Source organism: Lithobates pipiens, unplaced genomic scaffold (genome assembly GCF_037356315.1).
Source record: "Lithobates pipiens isolate NorthernLeopardFrog02 unplaced genomic scaffold, aLitPip1_a1.2 Scaffold_13, whole genome shotgun sequence".
Classification (NCBI taxonomy): Eukaryota; Metazoa; Chordata; class Amphibia; order Anura; family Ranidae; genus Lithobates; species Lithobates pipiens.
In genome coordinates, this window is record NW_027507718.1 from 143,179,014 (window position 1) to 143,205,317 (window position 26,304).

At 42.5% G+C, this 26,304-nt stretch overlaps 1 protein-coding gene across 2 annotated transcripts in view; it reads left to right on the top strand.

Annotated features, from left to right (window-relative positions):
* The window catches only part of MATK (megakaryocyte-associated tyrosine kinase), a 117,071-nt gene that overhangs the window by 12,843 nt on the left and 77,924 nt on the right, over nt 1–26,304 (top strand). For both annotated transcript variants that reach the window (XM_077475664.1, XM_077475663.1), the window contains exon 3: nt 23,513–23,632. In XM_077475664.1, coding sequence (XP_077331790.1) covers nt 23,513–23,632 — 120 coding nt within the window. The remainder of the gene's footprint in view (nt 1–23,512; nt 23,633–26,304) is intronic.

Genomic DNA, 26,304 nt, shown 5'->3' on the forward strand with positions numbered 1-26,304 from the left:
TAGTTCGGAATCTCCAATCCTGGGACCGGGTTTTGGGAACAGCCAGCAGTCTGGCTGGATGATTGCACAGGTGGGTCTTGGGCTTAAAACAAAGCCAACACCATGGTTCTGGGCTCCACCCTCCCGAGGAGTCCAGGCGTGTAAGGGAGAAGAAGTGTGCAGGTCTGCACAGGTCGGTCTGTCAGAGCAGACAGAGGGTCCAAGCTTGTGGGCTGAAAAAAAGAAGCTAGTAAAGAGTGCTGAGGTACTGGGTGTACAGGAACTCTGTTAAAGAGCCAAGAGGGCTGCAGCAGAAGTCTGAGCAGCAGTGCTGCTAAAGAGGGCCAGGTGGCTTGGTATTTTTGGTTCTACGTACATTATTGCTGTGGAAAGCTGAAACCCCTGTGTGGGCAACTATTTTGTTATCGGACTTTTCTTTCTTTAATAAAAGTGGGCCTACAAGCCCTTAAAACGGCATATCTGGCGTGGACTCAGCTCACTGGTAAGCTCTACCTTTAAGCTAAAATAACCCCCAAATATTACACTACATCTAAAATACCCACACCTGAAATTCATTTTTAGTCATGTGCAGAATGAAAAAAAAATTGTTTTGTTTTGATGTATTAAAATAATTTTGTTTAGTTAAATTTGTTTTTGGAATTTGATTAATTTTTGTTTATTCTTTCTAATTCTTACTCTAATTGGCATTCAAATTCAAAATTTATTCTATTTGAATTTTGGAAGATATTTATATTCTTTCTATTTTATTCTATTCTAGTCTATTGTTTTTATATTCTATTCTATTCTCTTATTTTCTATTCTTTTATATTATATTCTATTCGAATTTGAATTTATTCTTTTTGAAATTTGAAGATGGTTTATTCTTTCTATTTTATTCTATTCTATTGCATTTTATTCTACCGTGTTTTGCATTCTTTTTTTTTTTTCCATAAAAGATTTTATTGAAAGATTCAAAGCATACAAATATGCGAGACAGGGAATCATCACAAACAAAAAAAAATGCTGCCATGACCCTTTCCAATCGCAGTAAAGAAAGCACTATATCACTGCTGCATTGGTCGTGGCTAGTAGAACAGTGCTATACAGAGGTATAATTTGTCAACAAACGTGTAACTAATATGATCATATCAGTAGAAGAGGCTTAATCAAGTCTGGGCCTGAGTGCCTAACCTGTGGGACCCATATCATCCGGTCCAACAGGGTTCTTAGGGTGGTGTTATTCCTGACACCTGTGACCGAGTGGGATAGCAAATGGCTGCCTTGTTGCAGCTCTACAAAATTAACGGTTGGGTAAGCGTTCTACGGGAGGATTCAACCTTTGGTTGGGTAGATGGGAGGGGGTGGAAGATCAGGGGGTGGGGGGAAAAGGATATAGAGAATAGGAGTATAAGGGAGAGAAAAGGAGAGGGGGTGGGAGGGTGTCCCCCCCCGGCCCCCGCCGACACTGCACCTCTTTGTTTTATAAGTGTGGGGGAAAAATGTCTTATATTTGTCCGTGGTTTGAAAATGTTTCCAGCACGCCCAAATAGTCGTGAATTTCTGTAGCCGTTCTTGTGTGGTATATATCAGCTCTTCCATCTCCTCTATCCTAGCAACTCTGGTCAGCCATTCCTGAATGGAGGGAATATCAGTAGATCGCCAGTGTGTGGGAATACACAGCCTGGCTGCGTTAACCATATGCATGGCTAATGATTTGAGGTAGGTCTGTTTAGATAGTCGTAAGGTGGAGGAGATATTGTGCGGGGTTATAGTTTAAGGTGTAAGTGGTGACCTGTGCGATAATGGAGTGGACTTCCTGCCAGAAGGGTTTTATTAAGGGACATTCCCACCAAATATGAATCATTGAACCTATTGCTGTCTGGCATCTCCAGCAAGTGTTGGGAATCATGGGGGAGAATTTATGTAGTCTAGCGGGGGTCCTGTACCATTTAGTGGCGATCTTATATCCATTTTCTTGGATTGCTACATTCATCGAATCTTTATGGGCGTAAGTAAATATGTCCTCCCACTGTTCATTGGTAAGATTGATCTGCAAGTCTTTTTCCCAGGAGCTACGCGTGGGTGTCGTCAGTGTCTGGTCAGGCTCATCCTGGAGTAGTACATATATGCTCGATATTAAGTGTCTCAGAGGGGTGTCACTTGTACATAGGCGTTCAAATGGAAGAAGTTGCCTACACCATGTGGTGGATGGGTTTTCCGAGGCGAGGAAATGTCTTAATTCTCTATACGACCAAAAGGGGAAGCTTTGGGTTGGGGAAAGTGCTGCTGGGTTTTCGTAGGAACGTGGTTTATTTTTATAAAGCTAACACCTCCGCATGTGGCCACTCTCTTCTTAAGAATGAGGTGCATTCTCTCGGGTGAAACTCCGGGTTGTTGCATAAGGGGGTCAGAGGTCCTGGTCGCGAGGACACTTTGTAGAGACGTAAAGCTTGGTTAAAGGCCACTAGGGAAGGGAAGATAAAAGGGTGTGATTTAACGGCCTGGTTCCAATGGCTCGGGGTAATCCAGGGGAGGGAGTGCAGCACTCCATTTGTAAAATGGTTCTCCAAGGTGATCCAAGCCTTTCTGGCCTTGTGGATCCGCCAGTCTACCACCCTGGTTAGGTGGCACGCTAAATGGTATTTGGAAAGATCAGGGAGGCCAATCCCTCCCCTTGTTTTAGCCCGGTTTAGGCAGGAGTATTTAATACGAGGGGCCGAGTTCTTCCAAATAAATGTGGTGCAGGATTTTTTATACGTTGCAAAAAAGGAGGGAGGGAGGTGAATCGGGATTGTTTTCATCAGGTATAGGAGCCGGGGGAGGACAATCATCTTTAATAAAGCCGCCCTGCCGAACCAGGAGACATTTAGGTTGGCCCAGTCTGTTAGTTCTGTTTGAATTTTGGAGAGCGCGGGTAGAAAGTTTTGTTTGTATAACTCTGAAATTTTCCTTGCGATTTGGATACCCAAATATGGGATGCTATCCTTCTGCCATCTAAATAGGAAGGAGTCCTGACAGTGAGTAGCTTCTTGTGGAGGAAGTGAGACGTTAAGGGCGTATGATTTAGAGTAATTCATTTTTAAGTTCGATAAATCCCCGAACTGTTTCAAATCACTGAGAAGATTAGGTAGGGAAGTGTGCGGGGATTGTAATGACAACAAAATATCGTCCGCAAATGCTGCTACTTTGAACTCTCTATCACCTACAACACATCCTTTTATATCAGGGTTGGCTCTTAATCTGTTGAGCAGGGGTTCAAGTGTCAGAACGAAGATTAAGGGTGACAGGGGGCAGCCTTGCCGCGTCCCGTTGCTGATGGAGAAGGCGTCCGACAGAAGGCCATTGACTTTCACTTTAGCTGAGGGGTTTGCGTGTTTTGTATTCTATTCTATTCCATTCTATTTATTTCTATTCTATTCAAACTCAAATTTATTCTGTTCTAAATTTGAATTTCAGAGGATGGTTATATTCTTTCTATTTTATTCTATTCTATTGTTTTTTCTTTAGTTTATATTCTTTTATTTTCTATTCTATTCTTTTCTATTCTATTCTAATCTATTCAAATAAAAATGTATTCTATTTGAATTTTGGAGTATTTGTTGTATTTAACTTTTTTCTAATCTATTTTTTTTTTTTTTTTACTTTATTTTTCTACTTTATTATTTTCTATTCTAATCTATTTTATTCAAATTTGAATGTAGTCCATTTGAAATTCAAATTTTGGAAGAAGGTAAAATTTTTTATATTTTATCCTATTGAATTCTATTCATTTTCTTTCTATTCTGTTCTATTCTATTCAGAATTCAAATTTCAGAAGACGGTTTTATTATTTATTTTTTATTCTGTTCTATTCTTTTCTATTATTTAATTTTCTATTCTTTTCTATTCTATTATTTTTGTCCATGTGATCAGCGCTTAAACCATCAATCACAAATTATACCAAATGATACAACATTTTTAAATGATATATCCCATAATCCCATAATATATGTCCCATATAGTGCATAAGCCATAGTACAGCTTTAAAGAGAAAGTCCACTAATAAATAACCTCCTTCAAGTGCTTCTTGCAGCTATAATTTATCTTGTGAGATACTGACCAAAAAAAGTGCTCCATGCACATTGTGCAAACCAACTTTTATTCATCATAAAATGCTCTTCAAATTGTGCTCTTGTGTTCAGCAATAAGCCATTACCACATATAAGAAATCACCAGACAGGATTGACTCCCTGCTAGAGTAGGCACTTTCCCCCAAGGGGTTCGTCATCACTATAAGAAGCGCAAGCCCTGTAAATGTATACAAACAATTAATAGACTTCTAGTAAAGATTATGCAAAAACTTTTTTTCTGTGTCATGGTGTTGTTGGTATGTAGACAAAGGCTGGCCATACATTATACAATTTTCTTCTATAGATTTCCTTTAGATTTACCAAAAACATATAATATGAGGTCAAATCTAAACACTTTTGTGTGTAATCAGACAGGCCCTATCACTACACAGTTGAAGGTAAATCTAAAGGAAATTGAATAAGAAAATTGTATGGTATATGGCCAGCTTAACATAATGGCTTTTTATCTCTTGGAAACTTGAGCGATGAGAAATCCTCACCAGATCTCCCAGTTTTCTCCACTGCTATGCCATTGTGCAGAATGAATAATGAATAATGTAGTGCATGACTGGGTTGAGCTTAGCTACAAGATAAGGACAGCAAAAGATCTTGTGGAAGTGAGCAGAGAAACTAATGAAGGGATATCTTGCTCCACTAGCTATAGAAAGGCAGGTGTATTCTGTAAAAATTACATAATCAGTCTTTTTTCAGTAGTAATGGGTGAGTTAGTCAAGGGTTTGGCAAATCTTGTTTAACCCTTTTGCACCTAAGTATAAAACAATTCTTAATGCCTAAGCACAATTTTGCAACTTAGTAAAACTGTACATCATCACAAATACTTTGTGTATCCAGGTGGAATATACCACATTTCCTTCAGAACAAATTAGGCTTTCATTTGGTGATAAATGGTAATAATTATCTCCTGATTTGTTTTCATTCTCAAAGGAAAACTGGCCCAAAATAGTGAAAAAAAAATCATGTTTTTTTAAATGTAGCTGTACATTTCTTGCTTCTACCATAACCTTCAACAAAACAACAACCCAAATTAAAGTCTCCTGCTCCTGACGATCACAGTGATACCACATATGTGTGTTGTATGTTATTTGTTGTTTGTACCTGTAATACAGACCAAAAACAATAGTGCGCATTTGGCTTTTTTTTAATCCTACCTAAAACACACTAATACTAACTGACACTAATTTAAAAAAATAAATAAATCATGTCCCCCCAAAAAAATTACTAACCTTTGACCCTGATCTTGACCCAAGCACTAACCCTGGCACGGATCCGTGATCTAGGTATTTTTTTAATTATTATTATTTTATTTATTTTTTTCTGCGAGGAGAGAGAGAGATACAAATTATTTTTCTCCTCCATTCACAGAGAAAGAAAACACAGGGGGCGGGCTTCATAGTGACTAATCGCTGTGATAGCCAATCAAAGGCTATCACATCGATCAGATGCCCCAGGTTAAGGATTTTCAGGACCCGATCGTTAAAACAGGCCCGGGGCTCCCACTGAGACCCCGTACTTTTTGCCGGGAGACCCCATGGAAAAAAAGATCAGTCCAGTGGGGCCGAATATTTGCGAGCGGTCGGCGTAAAGGGGTTAAGGATGCCTTAAAGCATGGTGTTACTGAACAGTACAATTTATATGGACCATCTCTCAGCGACAGTGTACACTGACAGTGCAATTTTAGCCTCTGGGGTGACCCAGTCTCTGAAGATTCAAATAGTAATTCTAGTTGGGCTGAAGTATTGGGAGCTACTATACAGCTGATACCATTAGGTGGCATTTTAACATTTTCATAAATATATGTGTCCTTTGCGCTACTAGAAATATTGTATGATAATGTCTATCTTCAGTGATAAATCCAAATAATTGCAGCAAAATCTAGTAGTGTTCACAATAACACAAAGCCAAGGGTAAAAGTACATGTAAAGTGATTTGAATAAGAGTCCTTGCACAAAGTGTCACGCGGGCAACAAGTGTTTGGCACTTGCACATGGGCACTTTGACTAATGCACTGCTACAAAAAAGTAAGTACAGACATTATTGTTCCAAAGCTATTTGCCAGGAAGTTCCTCTTATAACTCTATCTTTTCTCAGCCTTCCTTCTCTTCCCCTCACCCCACCCTCCAACATGCTCACACTAATCTTTGTTCTAACGTCCTCTCTCCTCAAACTCTCATTTCTTTATCCCCCCTCTCCAGACCCCAATCTGTACATATCTCCCTCTCTTCTGCCCGCTCAATATCACTCCACTTACCACCTCTTGCTCATTCTAAGCCCACACAGTATCACCACTTCCATTCCACCACAGCATCTGCCCTCCTATAAATCCCACTCCCGCCTTACCACCCTCAACCTCCTACTACTCCTGGTGTTTGGGGACATCACACCAAACCCCGGCCCTCCCACATCCAATTCCCACCCCCAAAATTGGCTGTCTACCTCCTCCAACAGTCGTAACTCCCACCTTCTCATCCCAATTCTCCTGATTCCACAAGTTGGCCCCCCTCTTTCATGTGCCGTCTGGAATGCCCTCTCAGTCTTCAACAAACTAGCCTCTGTCAATTACCTTTTCCTCTCAAAATCCCTTAATCTATTTGCTATAACCAAAACCTGGCTTCATGAATTAGACACTACCTCTCCAGCTGCCCTGTCCCACAGTGGCCTCCTTTGGACTCACTCCACCAGACCCAGTGGATGAAAAGGAGGTGGTGTCAGACTTCTCCTCTCCCCACAATGCACCTTCCAGGTACTTTCCACACCTCCCTCTCTTTCCCCCTGCTCTTTTGAAATGCACTGGATTTGTCTTTTCTCTCCAGTTTGTCTGAGGGTCACAGTCATTTATCGGCCTCCTTGACCAGTGTCATGCTTTCTGGATGACTTCTCTTCTCATTTGAAGTGCCTGCCATCATCCTAGGTGACTTTAACATTCCAATCAATGTTAATACTGCTACCACTTATAAACTACTCAACCTAACAAAATGGACACAATCCACCACTCACTCCAACGGTAACACTCAACCTCGTATTCTCCCATCACTGCACTCCCTGCAATATCTCTAATACACCCTTTCCTCTCTCTGAGCATAACCTTATCCGTTTCACTCTCTCCTTGTCTCCTACATCCCATGCTGCCAACCCACAAACAACTACCCACAGAAACCTTCACAACCTCAGCCCTTCCATTCTTCACTCTGCTACTGATGGCCTTTATGACAAAATCGCACCCCTGTCCTGCCCAGACCTAACCACTTCCATCTACAACAACACGCTGTCATCCTCCCTAGACGTACTTGCGCCTAGACGTACTTGCGTACTTTCTACACACAGAGCCAGGCCCCATCTGCCACAACCCTGGCAAACAGATGACACCAGAAGTCTCAAGTGACACAACTCCTGCCTCCACACTGCTAAAGAAACCTATTACAACACTCTCATCAAAACCCTCTCATCCAAACCTTGTCAACTCTTCTCTACCCTTAATTCCTTACTTCACTTCACCCCCCACTGCCCCCACCCACCAACTTGCTTACCGCTCAACAGATTGCCAACCATTTCAATAGCAAAATCGACACAATTTAACTTCCCCCCCTACCCAACACAACAGATCCAACACCAAACTCAATACTCTCCTCTTTTTGCCCAGTTACCACAGATGAAGTTGATAAACTCCTCTCCATGGCCCACCTCACTACCTGTTCCCCGGACCTTGTCCCCTCACAATTACTGTGACCACCTTCCCACTCTATTCTCAACTACCTAACCCACATCTTCAACCTCTCCCTCTCCTTTCCTTCCCCCCTCAAACATGCACTGGTTACTCCCATACTCAAAAATAAATAACTTAAGACCCATCTCCCTGCTCCTGTTTGCCTCCATGCTCATCAAATGCCCTGTCCATGACCAAATGAGTCGCTACCTCATGGACAACAACCTTCTCGACCCCCTACAGTCTGGCTTCCGCCCATAACATTCTACTGCAACTGCCCTACTAAAACTCAACAATGACCTACTAACTGCTAAAACCAACGGCCACTACTCCATACTCATACTTTTAGACCTCTCTGCTGCCTTTGACATAGTTGACCACCTGCTTCTCCTCAGCAAATTACACTCCCTTGGCCTCTGTGATTCTGCTTTATGCTGGTTCTCCTCCTACTTATCTCAGCGCACTTTCAGTGTCACCTACAACTCTATCTCCTCCACTCCCTTATTCTTTCTGTTGGAGTACCCCAAGGTTCCGTCCTTGGGCCCCTCCTATTCTTGCTCTATACCTCTTCCCTGGGACACTCCTCAACCCACTCCCTCAATCTCCTCAAGGATCTCAAACTTACAGAATGACATATCAGTATGGTATGGATGTCACACCACTTCCTCAAACTCAATCTTTCTAAAACCGAGCTTGTTATATTTCCTCCTTCACGATTGGTCTATCCACACAGGCCAAGGTGTAATCCTTCACTCTGACCTCTCCTTCAGCCCCCATATCCAATCACTGGCTAAATCCTGCCGCCTTCACCTCCACAATATCTCCAGAATTCAACCCTTCCGAATCCTGACTAATGACACCAAAAAGCAACTCATTCACTCCTTGATTATTTCCCGCCTTGGCTACTGCAACTCTCTCCTTAATGACTTACCCTTAAGCAGGCTATCCCCCCTTCAGTCTATTATGAATGCTGCTGCTAGACTAATACACCTCACTAATTGATCCGTGACTGCCACCCCTCTCTGACAATCCCTTCACTGGCTTCCCCTACCCCACCGTGTAAAATTCAAAATGCTAACCATAAGATACAAAGCCATCCACAACATTGCCCCCATCTACATCACCAACATCATCTGCAGATCTCACCCGAATCGTCCCCTCCGCTCCTCCCAGGACCTCCTGCTCTCTAGCTCCCTTGTTACCTCGTCCCATGCTCGCCTTCAGGACTACTTCAGAGCCTCTCACATCCTCTAGAACTCCCTGCCCCAGTCTGTCAGATCAGCCCCTACCCTGTCCACCTTTAGGAGATCCCTGAAAACAAATTTATTCAGGGTAGCCTATCCCACACCCACATAACAACAACTGTCCCTGAGCCACCCCCATCAAATCATTCTCTGCAGCTATTACTTTTTGTACCGCCACCTTCTCCCTTTAGAATGTAAGCTCTATGAGCAGGGCCCTCCTGTACCTTTTTGTATTGAACTGTACTGTAATTGTGTTGCCCCCCCCCCCCCCCCCTATACATTGTAAAGAGCTGCTTAAACTGTTGGTGCAATATAAATCGTGTATAATAATAATATTAAAAAGAGAAATAAATTCTCTAAAAACATGCGCAATTATACACATTTGTGGAGCAATTTAAAAGGGAGAAATATCATTGGCTTCACCTGCAATATACATCGGTCCAAACAAGACCCCGTCAGAAGTATCAGAATAACACCAATTATCTGTTGACGCGAGTTACTATATAGCTATAAGGTGAGAGTTCTGTGACACCATAATCCAGGAGAAAACAAATGGAATTTTATATGAATAGCATTACTGAATAATACCTCCTATTATTTATAATAGCAACACCCGGTCACATATTTGAACTATCGCTGACACACATTTTTGTGACTTGGAAGATATGTCCACTTTGCTCTCTATAGACTAATTTATTGTGTCAAAACATTCGGACTATCCAAACATTTGATGATATATACACTATTTTTTTTAAAAAAAAATTTCTTTCATTTATGTGATTAAACCTATTGGCTCTTTTTATCACTATTTGCATATGACACTTTAGTTATTTTTCATCATTGCATGATATTTTTAGCACTTTATGCTATGGTCACTTTTTTCACTGGTATTTATTTGCACTTCACTTATTGATATATAGTTGCACTGCAACACTTCCTTGATATTGCACTGTTACTCATTTGATTACTATTGCAGTTTATAATGCAGGAATAAGATATTATTGCATAATTGAGCACGTTTTTTTAGAGAATTTATTTCTCTCATTCAAGTGATTTTTTTCACATTGCGCGAAATCACTTTACATGTCATTTTTAAATTTTCACCACTGCCATCTTACAGTGGCAACGGTTACGTTTAAGGTACTGTGCTCTTTCTCCTGCCATTAAACCTAGAGGAAGCATCTTCCCGCTGCTGTTTCTGCTTTTCAGGTGAATCAATTGTTCTCCAGTCTCATACCACTGCCTGTCTAGAGTGAACTGATCACCTCTGGCTTTCTATGACCCTCTTTCAGCATCTGCTGCACAGGGTTGTGAATATGTGGCTTTGTCTTTAGGTCTAGATGTTCTCCACTATGCAGTGCACACATCTGTGTTCCTAGTATAAGACATGTTACACTGTGTAGTGTCTAACATCTAAATCGTGGATCATACAGCAGAATAAAATTTACATTATTTTACATATTATTTATTTGACATTGATGATGTTGCATGAACCTCGATAGAAAACTGAAGAAGTGTGTCCAGAGAGTAGTGATTAATGGCATATTCTATGAATGAACGGGGTGACCCAGAGCTCTGTCCTAAGACCAGTTCTGTTTAACTTGTTCATAAGTGATATACAGGATGTCAGAAATAGTTTAATCTCAGTGATTGCTTCTTATACAAAGCTAAGCTGGGCAATAACTTAATAACACAGCAGGATGCAGCAACCGTAGGACTGTCCTAAATAGGTGCTAGGATTAGGTAAATTTAGTTCTGGCTCCAGTGGAGTTGCATTTCATTTTTAGATACATTTATTTTTGGCTCACTGTACCCAGTGTGGCTGTGTTGATTGTTCAGGCATGTTTCAATGGTTGCAGAATTGACTGCTTTTCCCCGGCTGATCCAGAAAGGTCTGGACATTAGTGGGTAGAAACAGCAGCAGAACATTCATACAGCTCTGGCCAATCCCTAGCGGTAGATGCCCAGATAGTGACTTTGAGCCAGAGAGCAGCAGGGTCTTTTTCACTAAGAGGAGATCACAGCCTCGAGGGGCTACTAGCCCCATATGCCTTTCTGCCATGTGGCTGTGGGGTGTTGAGGCTTTAGGTGGTTGACCTGGAGGCCTGCTTTGTTGAAAGTTTCTGAAAGCTGACTGAGGGACTAGTCTGTTATCACAGGGAGGAAGAGTCACAAGGATATTGGAAGGAGGAAACCAATATTTCTAAGGACATTTGTGAGTACAGACTGGTGAGAGAGGTCCAAGAGACTGTGTGCTGAGGCCATCTGTCACGTGCTAGAGTCACCGGGTTCAAAGGGGACATTGCGTTCTGTTTCCTGAAGAGCTTAGTCTATTTAATTCTTAGTGAAAGGACTTTTCTTGGACTGCTCACAGAGGAAGATAAATCTCCTCAAATTGCCACTTCAAAGCCCAGTTTACTTGTTTGAGGACTTGGCTCATAGTTCTGTGTCTTCAAATTGTTGCTAAGGATCACTGGATTATCCTAACCAATACTTATCAAAGTTCTACAATAAAACCTCAGCAAAAACATACTCCTGAACTGGTTAATGTGCCTGAATAGTGATTGATTGGTGTGTTGTGCTGCTAGCAAACTACAGGGAAAAGGATTCGGGCAAACCAAATGGCTCCTACGAGGTTAGCGCTACACAACTTAACAAGTGTGTCCCCATTCACCGTTTCAGGTCTAATTTCAGCCCAAATTTTTGGCCTGAATTCGGACCTGAAATGGACTGAAAGATGCACAGAGCTCTTTTGCAAATTCACACCGGAGCTGCAGAGGAGATGTGTGAACCCGCTCCATAGAGAGCCGGTCACAATCTCCTACCATGCAAATTGGATGCGAGAAAACCTGCATCCAATTTGCTTAGGTATGAACCCAGTCTTAAGAGAGGATATGAACACAATATACAAAACTTTAAATGGTGATTCTAGAATTGGGAGGAAACTTTTTAACCTAAGGTCTCTAAAGAAGGCATGCAGCCACATAATGAAGTTGGAGGAGAACATTTTCAGTCCTAAAGCTGCGTAAGGGGTTTTTACTGCTAGAAATTTTTAGATGTATTGCTCAGTGAACACAATGTACTGGGATATTATAAAATGTTAGTGACAAAACACACATGCATTCAAGTTGAACTGGATGGACTGGTGTCTTTATTCAACCTTACCTTGTTACTATGTAAAATTAGCCACCAGCAGGTCAATTTTAATGGGGGAGAATTTGTTGAAATGTACCAAAGAAAAAGAAAACAGTCAGGTGTTTTGAGAAAATAAAATTAAGAGACCACAAATAACACAACAGTATAACATTGGGCAGCAGAAAGACAATTTTAACTAGCAAGTATAGGTCCCAATTTACTGGAAACAAAGAGCACCGGCTGGAGTTTTACTCTAAGAATAAATATATTGTATTTTCACTTTAGTAGCCAAATTGGGATTACATCTACTTCATTCACATAGCATAACTTAAAAAAATGCAGCTAATCTTTATTATGATCTGTAACTAGATTCAAACACTGTCTGTCATACTCCTAACAAAAGGTTAAATGTTCAGGGGCTATGCTTCTTGCGTTGTATGTTCATAATAGAGACTTGGGGCAGAATCACATTGTTCAAGAAAACCTTTCTCTCTGGAGAAACAGGAGAAAATGAAAGAAAAATAGAAAACAGTGTTTTTGATGCACGACTGGAATCACTTAGAATTTTTGATAAAAATAATTTTATTTTAATATCCATAAAAATAGTTGCAGGTGCAAAAATATCCATAAAACAACCACAGACACAGGGCCATTTTTTCCATCAGTCGCATCACCAACATAGCAACATTTTTTCATTTCACTGGCACAACAGACACAGGACCTTGTCCTACCACTGATTGCGGCAGGAAGGTACTATAAATCAGTGGCGTAACTAGAACCTTCAGGGCCCCGATGCAAGAAACCATGAAGGGCCCCCCTGACAGGTACTCTGAGCTCGGTGGCGGAACAACAGGGCCCGGTTGCAAGTGGGTGGCTGCATGTAAAGGAACCAATTCCTCCATTTCCCGCCGCTTCTCCACCTCTCCCTCCCACAGGCATTCAGCGGCTGCAGGAGGAAAATGGAGAGATGGGTTCCTCTATGTCGGTGTTTCTCAATCTTTTTCCAGTCAGGGCACCCTTTAAGTATACCCCTAGGTGAATGGGGCTGCACTGCAACCACTCTGCAACTGTGTGCATTGCATGCAGTTGCAGCATAGCAATGATGCACTTAAAGGGGTTGTAAACCCTCGTGTTTTTTTACCTTAATGCATCTTATGCATTAAGGTGAAAAAACACCTGGCAGTCACCGGAACCCCAGCCCCCCCCCCCCTTTTTACTTACCTGAGCCCTGGAACTTCACCAGGTGGAGATTCGCTCTTCCTTTGCCCAGGGTTCTCGGCTCCTGATTGGATAGATTGATAGCAGCTCAGCCATTGTTAATCAAATCCAATGACGCGGGCATCTGGGGCGCCTGCAAGGTAACCCCCCTGGGAGAGCGCTTCTCCTAGGGGGTTATCTGATAAGAGGAGGAGCCACGAGAACCGCCGAGGGACCTCAGAAGATGAGGTTCGAGGCCACTCTGTGCAAAACGAGCTGCACAGTGAAGGTAAATATGACATGTTTGTTATTAAACAAAATAAAAATAAAAATAAAACCTTTACAATCACATTAAGGGGTTAAAACAGGTGGTCAGGGGGCAACATATTGCCTCTTTACTGAGCACAGATCGCTTTTCAGAGGAACAGCATTTTTTACTGGTACTTTGAACAAGCAAGAAAAAAAAATCAGTTCTGAATGTACACATATGGGGTAGGGCTGGGGAAAAAAACGATTTGAATCTTGAATCGAGTTGAGAGGTCAAATTGATTCAAATTTTCAGCAAATCGATTTTTTTAGATGTTTTTTTTTTCACCAGGATTGGCGTTGACACCGCACCGGTCCTGAGGAGCTATGGGCAGGAGTTTTTAGGTGAGGCCGCGGCTTTGGCCTAGTCCGCAAGGCCGGACCCACGGACTAGGACGAAGCCACGGCCTCGCCTAAAAACTCCTGCCCGGAGCTCCTCAGGACTGGCGCAGTGTCCATCAAAACAAAAACAAAAAAACTCGATTCGAAGTGAGATTTGAGTTTTTTAAAAAAAATATATAATATGGGGAGGGGGGTCATGATTAAACGCGCAAACATAAAATGTGCATACATACATCTAAACAAAGGCAGCTGGTGCTCAAAATTTTTGGGGGGGCGCAAGCAATTTAGGAAAAAAATCATCAAATGCTGCCACTGTACCCTCAAATGCAGCCACTGTGCCCAACAAACGCTGCCACTGTGCCATCAATTGCAGCCACTGTGCCATCAAACGCTGCCACTATGCCATCAAATGCTGCCACTGTGCCATCAATTGTAGCCACTGTGCCAAATGCTGCCACTGTGTCCATTTAACGCTGCCACTGTACCCTCAAATGCTGCCACTGTGCCATCAATTGCAGCCACTGTGCCCATCAAACGCTGCCACCGTGCCATCAATTGCAGCCACTGTGCCATTAAACGCTGCTAGTGTGCCATCAAATGCTGCTAGTGTGCCCTTGAAAGCCCCCAGTGTGCCCCCCGCCCGCTTGCCATCTACACACATGCACATACACATGTACATACATACATCAATACATACATACATACATACATACATACATACATACATACATACATACACACACACACACACACATACACATACACATACACATACATATACAAATGCACACACATACATACAGAAAGTCTTTTCAAAAACGGAAGTGCTTTCTCTATCTTACCTCTTCCTGCCAGGAACTGCACTGTAGGGGGAGACAAAGAGCACACACTGCTTTCACTTTAGTTGTAATCAGTGTGATGACTCCGAGCTCCCCGCACAGTGCCGATTACAGTTCGGCTCGGTCTCAGCCGCCTGCTCCTTGATTTATACAGGGGGGCCCTCAAGGGCCCCCTGCAGCATGGGGCCCGGTCGCCTTGGCGATCTCAGCGACCCCTATAATTTCGCCACTGCTATAAATATTTACTATTCAGGCCTGGTCCATTCTTTGGTTTCCTCTATGGTTTGGTTTCCTCTATGCCCTATTATATTGTGTGGCCATTTGAAGCAATAACTAGATTTTATCCCCCTATTTGTTGCTCTAGTCTCCCTCTTCTGATGTCACTCATGCAGTACCGTGGGTACCCTTTATGTCTACGTTTTTAGGGGATATCCTGCCAAAAGTTTGCAAATGCTGAAGTCATGCTGATCTTATGTGTTTACCTTGCCTTGGGAATGGCATAAATACAAGAGATCAGCAACCTAGTGGGGTTGGAGAGATGGGACGAGAGCAAACAGATCGACCATTGTGTAGAGACTTTTTCTTCTGCCACACACCTTCAGCAGGAGCGCACAATTGAGGTTCTGGAGTATAAACCGAGCCAGTGCTTAGATCCTGTTGCTATGGACTTTAATCACTTGCCACCCAAGCCAATTCTGGCATTTCTCACCTACATGTAAAAATCATAATTTTTTTTGCTAAAAAAGTAGTCAGAACCCCCCCCCCCCCCCCAACATATTTTTTTTGCAGAGACCCTAGGGGGTAAAATCTTGGTTGTTATAATTTTATATGTCACACGGTATTTGCGCAGCAATTTTTCAAACACAATTTTTTGGGGGAAAAAACACTTGAATAAAAAAAAAAAACCTACAATATTTACCCCAATTTTTAGTATAATGTAAAATATGATTTTACGCTGAGTAGACAGATACCTAACATGTTATGCTTTAAAATTGCGCACACTAGTGGAATGGTACCAAACTTCGGTACATAAAAATCTCCATGGGCTACGCTTGAAATTTTTTTTACAGGTTACCAGTTTAGAGTTACAGAGGAGGTCTTGTGCTAGAAGTATTGCTCTTGCTCTAACACTCGGGGGATACCTCACATGAGGGATTTGAACACCATTTACATATCATATGCAGACGTGACCTACGTATGCGTCCGCTTCTGCGTGTGAGCACAAGGGAATGGGGGCACTTTAAATTTTTACATTTTTCTTGTTAATTTTATTTTTGTCTTTTTTTTTTTTACACTTTCCCTTTTATATTACATTTTTTTGATTACTTTTATTCCTATTGCAAGAAATGTAAACATCCATCCTTATAGGAATAGGCCATGACAGGTCCTCCTTACTGAGAAACCTGGGGTCTATAAGTTCCCACATCTCTCCTCCTATGCTGGAAAGCCTGAGATAAAAAAATAAAGAACGAAAACAGCTCTCAGGCTTTCCAGCGGAAAAAAAAGGGCAGTGTTTACATCTGCCAGTATGGGAATTGACATCCTGACATCGCTTCTGGCCCCCGCGGGTCATAGAGATGTCCGGGGACCATCTGGTCCACGGCCAGCTCTATGGTAAACCACCACTGTCTGCAGATTCATTTTCTGGCTCCCTGATCCCACGGGTGAGCCCGAAGAGGCACCGGAAGGTGGGGGGGGGGATCCCCTTCTGCCCCCTGTAAAAGCAATTGCCAGCTGAAAAAATATATATCTGGATGATGCCTGTAGCTGCAGGCATCATCCAGATATCACCACTTCACATCCCAGACGTCATACGATATCAACCCAAGTGGTTAACGATATTTTATGGGGCCAAATTGTGGGGTAGGGGCAGCACATAGCTATTGCTGTATGATTATGTACTGCTGTAATTATGAAGTTTGTGAAATGGAAGAATTCTGCCTTTGTTATATTTCCTGATGATATCCTTATGTAAAAGCACTAAATTATTGAAGAGCTGAAGTCTGAAGTCATTCAAGGTCTTATAGTGGTGAATGCACGAATTATCACAGAACACAATCACATAATGTGAAGATACAGTACCAAGGTCCCAGGCGTGGTTGAGTTAACCCTTACAAGTGGTTTTGCTGCTGCTGGTGACTCAAAGTCCAATTGTCTGTTGCGGTATAATACAATATAATAATATAGCAGTCAGCTAGTCAAGAAGCCTGGTGACTTGGCGAAGGAGGTTGCCAGTAGTAAGAAATTGGGGTACTTGGGTTCTCTCCCTAGTGGTCAGTACTCCAACTTGTGTCCGACTGCAGTAGTGGAATCCCAGGGACCTAGCCTTATGATCTCCAAGGACTCTTTCTCTCCCTTGGTACTCGTCAAGAGATCATAAGCATGGTGTTGGCTTTCTGGAGTATATAGCAGTGTAATGCTGAAGGAGAAGAATGAATGATAACTGGATCACTGGGAGTGATGAGCCATGGGTTGGTGAAGTCCATTGTTAGCTCAGAAATGCTACAGTACATATGCTGCTGAAATAAAGGTATTCAGCTAGAGTGTTGCAACAAGAGGAGTTAACAGAGAGAGCAGAGATGAATGTATATAAAGGGAAGAAATATTATCCATAAATGGTGAGTGCTGACTTAAAAACACACAACAGATAATGTATTAATTTTGAAATGGTATCAATGTTTATATGATATGATAGCTTGATGGGCCCAAATGAGGTGGTGTAAATAATGGAGGCTATACATAATTGTAGTATCCAGCACAATGCATATTGATACCACATGATTGTTTTATGGGTCTTTTATGTATCTGTAGCAATTTTTATGGATATTGAAAACAAATGTTCTTTTGTTAAAAAGACTATACCATTATTTCTCAGTGTATAACATGCGCCGGCGTATAACACGCAACCCAAGTTTAGGAGGGAATTTTAAGGAAAAAAACGTTTTAGGAGGGAAGTTTAAGGAAAAAACACATTTAAATGCCCATCAATGCAGCCTTGTCAGTGTCATTTGCAGCCTTGTTATGCAGCCTTGTCAGGGTCATTTGCAGCCTTGTCATGCAGCCTTGTCAGTGTCTTTTTCAGCTTTGCCTTTTAAAAATGGCGCCTCCGAGATGCTGAGCTGGTTATCCTGCTTTTGGCCACCTTCGGCCATTCTCCACGGTTTTCGGCCGCATTCGGTCGTTCTCATATAACACGCACCCAGGATTTTCCCCTGATTTTAAGGGGAAAAAAGTCAGTGTTATATGCCGATTAATAGGTATATGATTCACATGGTACCTCGAAAAATCTATTTTTTTTTATTGTTTTGAGTGAGATTGAGTTATGGATGTGGCATTTTCCACCACTGTTAAATTATAGCTGGACGGGCACAAATGAGGTGGTGTAAATAATGGAGGCTATACATAATTGTAGTATCCAACACAATGCATATTGATACCACATGATTGTCTTATGGGTCTTTTATGTATCTGTAGCTATTTTTATGGATATTGAAAACAAATGTTCTTTTGTTAAAAAGACTATACCATGTTTATCGGCGTATAACACGCACCCCAAGTTTAGGAGGGAAGTTTAAGGAAAAAAACACATTTAAATGCCCATCAATGCAGCCTTGTCAAGCAGCCTTGTCAAGCAGCCTTGTCAAGCAGCCTTGTCATGCAGCCTTGTCAGGGTAATTTGCAGCCTTGTCAGTGTCTTTTTCATTTTTGCCATTTAAAAATGGCGCCGCTGAGATGCTGAGCCGGGTGTCCTGCTTTCGGCCGTTCTCGGCGGCTTACGGTCGCCTTTGGCCGTTCTCGTATAACACGCACCCAGGATTTTCCCCTGATTTTAAGGGGAAAAAAGCCTGTGCTATACACCGATAAATAGGTATATGATTCACATGGTGCCTCGAAAATAAATTTTTTCTTTCATTGTTTTGAGTGAGATTGAATTATGAATGTGGCATTTTCCTCTACTTTTAAATTATTATGGGAACAATCTGCTGCACCAGCTCAGCAATAAGAGAACCATTAACAGTGGTAAGTACGTTACTACTGTTACTGCTACTGATTTTGCATTTGTTGTGCATAACCAGCCTTAGGAAAACGTGTCTCTGGACTTTTCGTGCAATCATCCAAAGTATGTGATTACTGATTAGTTTATTTTATAAACTTAAAGCATAGCTTGAAAAAGGTCTTTAGACAGAAAAAAAGACCAGTTCACGATACTATTACCTCTCTCATATTTACATACTGAATGCTGTACTGTGATTTGACTTTATTAGATGTTCACACCTTATGGATCAAACACATTAGGAGTACTGTTATAATTTTCCATATTTTTGAAGTTAGGCATAGGGCAAACCTATGCTTAATGCGTATGTGGCTTTGTGGGTGCCATTCTGGTGCCCTGCTTTCCCCCTTCATTTAAAAAGCGAGCCATATAGGCAACTGAATTTAATTCTCCCCACAATTGCTGCTAGAATGCATTTAGGTGTGGTATGAACATTAGATTATGAACTTATTTTGGGAATACAGAGAAAGGGGGGGCAGCAATGGGACTTTATATGAAACAACACATTGAAGGTCAATTAAATCAATCAATAAAATAGTATTTTATTGGCGCTGCACGGGGAGATACTACAATAAGTTAACAATACGTCAATATTATAATACATAGACATAAACAGAAAAATGTACAATAAAATAAAATATATATAAATAAAATAATAAATAAATAGTAATAAATAATAATAGATGGATAATAAATAAATAAGAAACATGTATGATAGTAACATAAATCAATTCATATTGTATAGGCGTTAATGTATATATTTCATATTGTAGTAACATAATTACACATAAATAGTAGCAGATCAATAGTATATCCCAAAGTGCATATACAGTGGAGACCAATAAAATGAATTGATGATTTAAATCAATAAATCAAACCCATGAGGGAGTCTTGGTTGTTGGGGCATAACATCCACTGGTAAAAAACTCGTAAAAAGCTGGACGCGTTTCGTGGACTGTTTCCACTCATCAGGAGCCGCTATAAAAATTGGGGGTACCTGTGGCAAAAATATATACTAAGTATTAAAAATCAATGATAATTGATTATACAGAAAAAAAGGGGGGAACATTCAAAGTGGTCCCATCCGCTCTTACCTATAGAATAACAAAAGATGCATCTAGATCTCATGGTAGTAAAGGTTTTACATCAGAGGCACTATGGAGGGGGAATCTGCATCTTTGCGGGAGTTGAGGTAACATCCAAGAAGCCGGCAAGCAGGCCAGAGAGTGAATAGTCCTAAATGTGACTGGAATTTACTCAAAGCGAGTAGTGGAGGGAGGCTAAGGAACCTAAAAAAAAGGGGGAATAATGTAATGAATGTGAAGTGGGATAGGGGAAAGGGGGGGAGTTTGATAATGAAAAGACAAGGAAAAGTAAGTGAAGCAGTGAGTATTGGATAAGAATAGTCATCCCAAGTGAGAAAAGAAGTGAACAACAGAACTGGAGCAACCCACAGTGACTATATCACCACGGAGATAAGAGACCCAAAACAAAAGGTCATAAATTACCTGAAATAAGAAATGTGTATTGTGTAGGGGTGACACGTGTAAGAAAAACCTTTTAGAAGTAAAGAATATCCTTCGAATGGAAAATAGGTGATGAACGTAGCCTGCAGCGCCGGCGAGGATGTGACCAACGTCACGCTGGAAATGCCCAGCTCAGAGAGCAAGAGTACCCGCATCCGAATGACTTGCGCTCACATGAGAGAGCCCAACAGCCCTCGTGCTGAGTGGAGTTGGAAAAAACAAACACGTCAGTGTTCAGCGTCACAAATGACGTCGGACGTAAGGCGTGTGGGCGTGACGTCGACGCACAGCGAAGGCGAGCCCCCCCCACCAGAGACCTGACGGTCACGTGGGTGGGGGATAGCCGCGGTGTGCGTCGCAACTCCTGGAGGTAGATGAGGCCACCCCTCAGAAAGAGAAAAAGATAATAATAATAAATGGCCTCCTAAAGGGCACAGGGTACTGACCAATATAGTATATAATTGTAATGGTTAGAATGGATATCATGCCCGCATATGACCAACAAGTGAACCTAATAGACAGTTTATATAGAAAGGATAGAGGTGGGACTTTATATGAGCCGTGACCATCCGGTACACCAAGCTTTTTATAGCGGCTCCTGATGAGTGGAAACAGTCCACGAAACGCGTCAAGATTTTTACGAGTTTTTTACCAGTGGATGTTATGCCCCAACAACCAAGACTCCCTCATTGGTTTGATTTATTGATTTAAATCATCAATTCATTTTATTGGTCTCCACTGTATATGCACTTTGGGATATACTATTGATCTGCTACTATTTATGTGTAATTATGTTACTACAATATGAAATATATACATTAACGCCTATACAATATGAATTGATTTATGTTACTATCATACATGTTTCTTATTTATTTATTATCCATCTATTATTATTTATTACTATTTATTTATTATTTTATTTATATATATTTTTTTATTGTACATTTTTCTGTTTATGTCTATGTATTATAATATTGACGTATTGTTAACTTATCGTAGTATCTCCCCGTGCATCGCCAATAAAATACTATTTTATTGATTGATTTAATTGACCTTCAATGTGTTGTTTCATATAAAGTCCCATTGCTGCCCCCCCTTTCTCTGTATCCAAATAGGGATGGAGCTCGGTGTACCGGATGGTCACGGCTCATATAAAGTCCCACCTCTATCCTTTCTATATAAACTGTTTAGGGATGGAAACAACACATTTGTCTTTTAGGTTCACTTGTTGGTCATATGCGGGCATTATATCCATTCTAACCATTACAATTATATACTAGATTGGTCAGTACCCTGTGCCCTTTAGGAGGCCATTTATCATTATTATCTTTTTCTCTTTCTGAGGGGTGGCCTCATCTACCTCCGGGAGTTGCGACGCACACCGCGGCTATCCCCCACCTACGTGACCATCAGGTCTCTGGTGGGGGGGCTCGCCTTCGCTGTGCGTCGACGTCACGCCCACACGCCTTAAGTCCGACGTCATTTGTGACGCTGAACACTGACGTGTTTGTTTTTTCCAACTCCGCTCAGCACGAGGGCTGTTGGGCTCTCTCATGTGAGCGCAAGTCATTTGGATGCGGGTACACTTGCTCTCTGAGCTGGGCATTTCCAGCGTGAAGTTGGTCACATCCTCGCCGGCGCTGCAAGCTACGTTCATCACCTATTTTCCATTCGAAGGATATTCTTTACTTCTAAAAGGTTTTTCTTACACGTGTCACCCCTACACGATACACATTTCTTATTTCAGGTAATTTATGACCTTTTGTTTTGGGTCTCTTATCTCCGTGGTGATATAGTCACTGTGGGTTGCTCCAGTTCTGTTGTTCACTTCTTTTCTCACTTGGGATGACTATTCTTATCCAATACTCACTGCCTCACTTACTTTTCCTTGTCTTTTCATTATCAAACCCCCCCCCCCCCCCCCGTTTCCCCTATCCCACTTCACATTCATTACATTATTCCCCCTTTTTTTAGGTTCCTTAGCCTCCCTCCACTACTCGCTTCGAGTAAATTCCAGTCACATTTAGGACTATTCACTCTCTGGCCTGCTTGCCGGCTTCTTGGATGTTACCTCAACTCCCGCAAAGATGCAGATTCCCCCTCCATAGTGCCTCTGATGTAAAACCTTTACTGCCATGAGATCTAGATGCATCTTTTGTTATTCTATAGGTAAGAGCGGATGGGACCACTTTGTATGTTCCCCCCTTTTTTTCTGTATAATCAATTATCATTGATTTTTAATACTCAGTATATTTTTGCCACAGGTACCCCCAATTTTTATAGCGGCTCCTGATGAGTGGAAACAGTCCACGAAACGCGTCAAGCTTTTTACGAGTTTTTTACCAGTGGATGTTATGCCCCAACAACCAAGACTCCCTCATGGGTTTGATTTATTGATTTAAATCATCAATTCATTTTATTGGTCTCCACTGTATATGCACTTTGGGATATACTATTGATCTGCTACTATTTATGTGTAATTATGTTACTACAATATGAAATATATACATTAACGCCTATACAATATGAATTGATTTATGTTACTATCATACATGTTTCTTATTTATTATCCATCTATTATTATTTATTACTATTTATTTATTATTTATTATTTTATTTATATATATTTTATTTTATTGTACATTTTTCTGTTTATGTCTATGTATTATAATATTGACGTATTGTTAACTTATCGTAGTATCTCCCCGTGCATCGCCAATAAAATACAATTTTATTGATTGATTTAATTGACCTTCAATGTGTTGTTTCATATAAAGTCCCATTGCGGCCCCCCCCTTTCTCTGTATCCAAATAGGGATGGAGCTCGGTGTACCGGATGGTCACGGCTCATATAAAGTCCCACCTCTATCCTTTCTATATAAATTATTTTGGGAATAGATATTGACGTGAATGTATCTTGATGATATAAATACTGGGACTAATACATAGTTAAGATAGCATTTTATTGGTTCAGGGATAACATTGGCTCAACAGCCTTTAGTTGAAATAGTTATAAAGCAGTAACCATAATACTGTATATTCTATTTCCATTATTAGTTGCAGAGAACTCTAAAACCTGGGATGCAGTGTATCACAAAAACGGATAACAACAATCCTAAGTCAGAGGAACTGGCATATCAAAAAGGTGATCTTGTTACTATAATAAGCACATGCCAGGTAAGATCTTTATTTTCTTATATCATACTGTAGTTATGGTACTTTTCATGTTTACACTAAGAGCCGGTTCACACAGGGGCGACTCAGATCCAACTTCAGGTCGCCCCTAGTCGCCTCAGGTCGGACAACATTTAAAAATCAATGTAAGTGAATGAGAGCCGTCTTAATACACGCTACTGAAGTCGCTCTGACTTCAGAAGAGGTTCCTGTACTACTTCAATCCGACTTGTAGGCGACTGGTACCCACTGATTTCAATGGAGGTCGCCTCCAAGTCGGATCTCCATCTATACGGAGGCGACTCTGACAGAATTATTAGCTCTGAAGGGGGAATTCCACGCCAAATTTATGAAAAAAAATTTGCGTGGGTTCCCCCTCCGATAGCATACCAGGCCCTTAGGTCTGGTATGGATTCTAAGGGGAACCCCCTACGCCGGAAAAACGGCGTGGGGGTCCCCCCAGATCCATACCAGACCCTTATCCGAGGACGCTACCTGGCCGACCAGGAAAGAGGGTGGGGACGAGCGAGCGCCCCCCCCCCCCTCCTGAGCCGCGTGCCCTCAACATGGGGGGGTGCTTTGGGGAAAGGGGGGCCATGCGGCCCCCCACCCCAAAGCACCTTATCCCCATGCTGGTGAGGACAAGGGCCTCTTCCCAACAACCCTGGCCGTTGGTTGTCGGGGTCTGCGGGCGGGGGGCTTATCGGAATCCGGGAGCCCCCTTTAATAAGGGGGCCCTGGATACCGGCCCCCCACCCTATGTGAATGAGTATGGGGTACAATGTACCACTACCCATTCACCTGTGAAAAAAAGTTAAAAAAAAACACAACACAGGGTTAAAATACTTTATTGCACAGCTCCGTGGAGTCTTCCGTCGTCGGGGGTCTTCTCGCCGCACTCCTCCCCTATCTTCTGCTAGCTCTTTTATTAGTGGAGGAGCCCGGCTTTCTTCATCGCCGCCGCCCTCTTCTTCCGACTTCGGGGGTCTTGTCCCCCTCTTCGGTTCTTCTTGCCGGGCCACCGCTTCTTCTTCCAGCTCTTTTACGAGTGGTGGCCCGGTCTTCTGTCGCCGTCGCCGCCGCCGCCGCCTTCCGTTCTTCTTCTTCTGGAGATGTTGACTCGACGCTCTCTCCGGCCTCAATGCTAGGGACGCGGTGCGCGGCGACTTATATAGGGACAAGGGGTGGGGTCACCGGTTGATGTTACATGGTGACCCTGTCCCCTTACGATGTCACAGTCCCAGCATCCTCCGGGATTGTGACATCGTAAGGGGGCGGTGTCACCATGTGACATCAACCGGTGACCTCGACCCTTGTCCCTATATAAGTCACCGCGCACCACGTCCCTAACATTATTAAAGGGGGCTCCCGGATTCCGATAATCCCCCCGCCCACAGCCCCCGACAACCAACGGCCAGGGTTGTCGGGAAGAGGCCCTTGTCCTCATCAACATGGGGACAAGGTGCTTTGGGGTGGGGGGCCGCATGGCCCCCCCCCTTCCCCAAAGCACCCCCCCCATGTTGAGGGCACGCGGCCTGGTACGGCTCAGGAGGGGGGGGGGGCGCTCGCTCGTCCCCACCTCCTTTCCTGGCCGGTAGCGTGCTCGGATAAGGGTCTGGTATGGATCTGGGGGAGACCCCCACGCCGTTTTTTCGGCGTAGGGGGTTCCCCTTAGAATCCATACCAGACCTAAGGGCCTGGTATGCTCTCGGAGGGGGAACCCACGCCAAATTTTTGAAAATTTCCCCCTTCAGAGCTCATTCTCTGATTGGCCACGGCAAAAGTCGCCTGGCCTGGGGCGAGTTAAAGTCGTGTTGTAAGTCGCCCCAGGTCGTGTCTAAGTCGTGTTCAAGTCGTCTCCAAGTTGCCTCACAAAGTCGTCCTGGAAGTCGTGTCGCCCCTGTGTGAACCGGCTCTAATGCTTTATTCAGTGTTTATTAAAGATTTCATGGAAGGATAAAATGCACTTTTAGACAAAGGGCACTTATGAGTTTTATGAGTTTGCCCCTTTCACCCTGACATAAACTAACCCACCCTCTGCAACCACAGATGTATACTTCATTATTTCCAATGGCCATGAAATCCAATGATTGTTTACATCCTGGCTGCACCTGTGCATTACAAACCTAAGGACTTCTATGGAGATGGCTCCTGCTGCCTATTTTTGTCTCCAGCCTTGGCACACAGCCCCATAGAACAGTGAGACTTGAGTTGCTGGATGTAAGCAATTACCAGAGGCCCTAACTGTCAGGCACAGGCTAACTTATGTTTCTTTACATGTGCGTAGGAAATGGGCCCGTATACATCTGTTGCTCGCATTGGTGCAAAGTGGGCTATTAAAACTAAGCCTGTGCTATGCTTCAATATTGTCTTGTCTACCACATTCCAGTGCATACCTGCAACCTGTTACTGCATTTGGTTACTGTTAACGACCCAGTTTGTCTTGACTATTCTTGAACTCCACCTGCACTGACCCCGGCATACCTCTGAACTTACTTCTGCCTGTGCCCCTTGCTGCTGCTTCACTGATCTGATACCAACTCAGCCTGTATCCTGACTTAGCTCTGCCTTTGTCCCCATCACTGCTGGACTGCCTACTGCAAGCCTCTGCTACCAACCTGTCTGCTGTTGCCAGCCTGCTCCTGTCTCCTGCTCACTGGTGTCCATCTGGCACG